This window comes from Colobus angolensis, unplaced genomic scaffold (genome assembly GCF_000951035.1).
Source record: "Colobus angolensis palliatus isolate OR3802 unplaced genomic scaffold, Cang.pa_1.0 Scaffold232, whole genome shotgun sequence".
NCBI classification, from domain to species: domain Eukaryota; kingdom Metazoa; phylum Chordata; class Mammalia; order Primates; family Cercopithecidae; genus Colobus; species Colobus angolensis.
The window spans coordinates 2,659,157-2,663,673 of record NW_012115511.1 but is presented as its reverse complement, the minus strand read 5'-3'; the positions used below and the strand labels follow the sequence as shown (position 1 = coordinate 2,663,673).

The following is a 4,517-nucleotide window of genomic DNA, read 5'->3' as shown; positions in this document are numbered from 1 at the left end:
TTTTCCAGATTATGTCCTTTATCCCATACATTTCCTGTCATGTGCCATGGACACAGAGCCTTCTGAAACCCCAGTTAAATCAGGAAAGCCTTGTAGGCCTCCAGTTTAGACTCCTGACATTATCTCCACCTGAGAAATGAGTGCAAATGTCTAAAATAAACTACTGGCCTGGCTCAGTGGGATCACTTTGGGAGGCCTAGGCGGCTGGGTCACTTGAGGTCAGGAGTTTGGGACTAGCCCGGCCAATATTGTGAAACCCTGTCTCTACTAAAAATAAAAAATTAGCCGGGCATGGTGGTGCACACCTGTAATCCCAGTTACTATGGAGGCTGATGCAGGAGATGTCATTGGTTTAGTTCCAGTTAGAACTAATGCTTCTTGGCTGGGTGTGGTGACTCACACCTGTAATCCCAGCACTTTGGGAGGCTGAGGCGGGCGGATCATCTGAAGTCAGGAGTTCGAGATGGGCCTGCCAATATGGTGAAACCCTGTCTCTAGTAAAAATACAAAAATTAGCAGGGCATGCTGGCGGGTGCCTGTAATCCCAGCTAGTTTTAGCAATTGATAGTACAATTAAATTATAGTTCTAGAAATTGATAGTACTATTTTTATTTTTTTTCAGTCACTTAGAAACTGCTTTAAATGACTGGGTATAGTGGCTCATGCCTGTAATCCCAGCACTTTGGGAAGCCGAAGTGGGTGGATCACCTGAGGCCAGGAGTTTGAGACCAGCCTGGCCAACATGGTGAAACCCTGTCTCTACTAAAAACACAAAAATTAGCCAGGTATGGTGGTGCACTTCTGTAATCCCAGCTACTCGGGTAGCTGAGGCAGGAGAATTACCTGAACCCAGGAGGTAGAAGTTGCAGTGAGCAGAGATTGTTCCTCTGCACTCCAGCCTGGGCAACAGAGTGAGACTCCATTTCCAAAAAAAAAAAAACCCCAAAGATTAATAGCTCATGTTATTATTTTCAGGAGTTGGAGATGATACACGGACTTGGGGGCCACCTTTTGTTGGGACAGAAAGTACATATTATCTCAGTGTTAACCGAAATAAAAAAGTAAGAATATCATCCCTTTTTGGCTTTTTGTGTGTAATTCTCTTGTAATAGCAAAACTGTTGATATCATTGTGGCTTTTTTTTCTTCCTTAAAGAAATTAAGATGTAATTAATATTTCAAATAAATTAAACTTCTGTTCATTTACCATTCACTAAGTAGAAACAATGGAGCTTTTTACTACTCTTTCTTACATACTAAGTAACTTAGAACATTTCATAAGAATTTATAATGGAAATAATTTTATGAAATAGAAAAATCATTTGATTCCTTACATTTGTTATTATTAGGGAATAATTGCCTAACACTTGGTATTACACTTTAAAAACATCTCCTATCATCCTTGTTAGCGTATTAATATATCCTCATGGTAAATAGAATCAGTAAAGATGATTTAAATATTTCTTCATGCATAAAATAAATTTAAGAGTATGATCTATGATATGTGGCTTTCTTGTCAGCAATAAGAAGAACTTTCATGACTGGGCACAGTGGCTCATGCCTGTAATCCCAGCACTTTGGGAGGCTGAGGCGGGTGGATCATGAGGTCAGGAGATTGAGACCATCCTGGCCAATAAGGCGAAACCCCGTCTCTACTAAAAATACAAAAATTAGCTGGGCGTGGTGGCATGTGCCTGTAGTCCCAGCTACTTGGGAGGCTGAGGCATGTAAATCGCTTGAACCCGGGACACAGTTGCAGTGAGCTGAGATCACACCACTGCACTCCAGCCTGGGTAACAGAGCAAAACTCCATCTCAAAAAGTAAAAAAAGGAAAAAAAGAAAAACTTTTATGATAATATTTTAATGTACATGCTTTATTTATTTATTTTTACTTTTTATTTTGGATTCAGGGGATACATTGCACGCTTGTTATGTGGGTATATTGCATAATGGTGGGGATTGGGCTTCTTGTGTTTTGGTCATCGAAATAATATATATATATATTTTTAATTTTTAGAGTATTGCTGTTAATATCAAGGATCCAAAAGGGGTGAAAATCATCAAAGAGGTACAGTATGATGTACAGAAGGCATCCTACCACCTACGTTATAATTAGGGATTGAAATATCAGAGCAAAAGTGCTTTAAAACTCAATTTTATGGGTGATCTGTACATTTGCAACAAATACCTTTTAAGTATTTACCTTGACTTGTATACTTCTTTGTAAGTGTAATGTGCTTTAAATTTTTTGTATGTTGTGTATCATTATGGTGCTAGCTACTATTGACTGAGCACCAACTCTGCAGCAAATCCTGGGCTTGGGCACTTTGCCCACATTATCTTCTCTAATTCTCAGATTTTACCTTGTAAATGAAGTATTGAAGTCTCATTTACATGAAAGGGAATTGAGTTTCCTGGTACCTAAGTGATGCTCCAAGATTACCTAGCTAGTATGGGGAAAGCTGACATTTGGATCTGGGTCACGTCACTGGAGAGTCCAAGCTTTCTCTAACCCTTACTCAGATGATCAGTATATCCAGACCTGATCTCGGCATCTTTCTTAGAGGAGCTGGAAGGCACAGTGGTTAAATTAAGGATGGATACCTTTGCATGGGGTTTGAATCCTGCCTTCTTTGCTTACTGGCTATATGACTTCAGACAGGTTATATAACTTCTTTGTGCCTCAGTTTCTTCATTAGTAAACTGGGTAATAATAGTACCTACTTTCTTTCTTTTTTTTGAAAGAGTGTTGCTTTTTTGCCCAGGCTGGAAGGCAGTGGCATGATCTTGGCTCACTGCAACCTCCACCTCTTGGGTTCAAGCAATTCTCTTGCCACCGCCTCCAGAGTAACTGGGATTACAGGTGTGCACCAGCACACCTGGCTGATTTTTGTAATTTTAGTAACGATGGGGTTTCACCATATTGGCCAAGCTGGTCTTGAACTCCTGACCTCAAGTGATCTGCCTACCTTGGCCTCCCAAAGAGCTGGGATTTACATGTGTAAACCACTGTGCCCAGCCCAATAGTACCTACTCTCTAGGATTGTTGTTAGAATTGAGTTAGTCTGTGTAAAATGTGTAGACAAGTGCTTGCCACATAGTCAGCACTCATGAGGTATTAGCTGTTACTATTCTATGTTCCTGATGTTAGATTCATCATGTGGGATAAACCTTGTTTTCCATCTTTGCTAAGGTTTACAGGTGAATCTAATGGATGTACAGTATTCTGTATTTGGGGGACTGGTTCTACTAGAACCTCAACATATACCAAAATCTGTGAATACTTAAGTCCTGCAGTACAGGACTTGTGGAACCTGCTTGTATAAGAAATTGGCTCTCAGTGTACATGGGTTTTGCATCCAGTGCATACTGTATTTTCCATCCATGTTTGGTTGAAAAGAATCCACCTAGGGGTGGACTTGCACAGTTCAAACCCCTGTTGTTCAAGGGCCAACTGTACTTAGGGCTATTTGGTTAGAGAACCAAGTCTCAAACTTATTTATTTATTTAGAGACAGAGTCTTGCTGGGTCACCCAGGCTGGAGTGCAGTGGTGCGATCTCGGCTCACTGCAACCTCCGCCTCCTGGTTTCAAGCAATTCTCCTGTCTCAGCCTGCGGAGTAGCTGGGTCCACAGGCACGTGCCTCCACGCCCGGCTAATTTTTATATTTTTAGTAGAGATGGGGTTTCACCATATTGGTCAGGCTAGTCTCAAACTCCTGACCTCAGGTGATCCACCTGCCTTGGCCTCTCAAAGTGCTGGGTTTACAGGCGTGAACCACTGCGCCTGGCCTCAAACTTTATTTTTTACCCAAACATGAACTTAGCTTCAATTGCTCTTCTGCTGCTTTATGTTCTCTATCTCGGTCATTGAAAGATAATCTTTAATTATTAAGATCAGAATCAGGGACCATCCTTTTTGGTTCTGCTGGATCAATGCAGCCAATTTAGAATTTTCGTTAACTAGATGTATTTTGAACCCAAAGCTTGAAAATCATCCTGATCTTACCACCCTGTCTTCCCATATCTTTCGTGTAGCATAACTTAGGTTTGTTTGTTTTTGTTTTTCTTTTGAAACTTGGTTTGATTTTTCTTAATTGTTCTCCTGGCCTCAAGCAATCCGCATACCTCAGCCACCCAAAATGCTGGGATTACAGGTGTGAACCACCATGGCCAGTCAATTGCTTTTAGGTAGTTATACAATTCATAAGTTATATATCTTACTTTCTAAAGGAAAAAATTTTTTTTCTCTAGTCTTTCATATTTCTGGTATAGATTTCTCTTCTGGCCTTAAGAGTAGCAAAAAAGACCAGGCATGGTGGCTCACACCTGTAATCCCAGCACTTTGGGAGGCCAAGGTGGGCGGATCATGAGGTCAGGAGTTTGAGACCAGCCTGGCCAACATGGTGAAACCCTGTCTCTAATAGAAATGCAAAAATTAGCCAGGCGTGGTGATGTGTGCCTGTAGTCCCAGCTACTTGGGAGGCTGAGTCATAGAAATGCAAAAATTAGCCAGGC

General features: G+C 41.0%; 1 protein-coding gene across 1 annotated transcript in view; it reads left to right on the top strand.

Moving 5' to 3' along the window:
• The first annotated feature begins 959 nt into the window (after nucleotides 1-959).
• SUGCT (succinyl-CoA:glutarate-CoA transferase) overlaps nucleotides 960-4,517 on the top strand; it is a 700,241-nt gene continuing 696,683 nt past the window's right edge. The window contains 2 exon segments of the mRNA XM_011944524.1: nucleotides 960-1,061; nucleotides 2,018-2,068. Of these exon segments, the coding sequence (XP_011799914.1) occupies nucleotides 960-1,061; nucleotides 2,018-2,068 (153 nt within the window).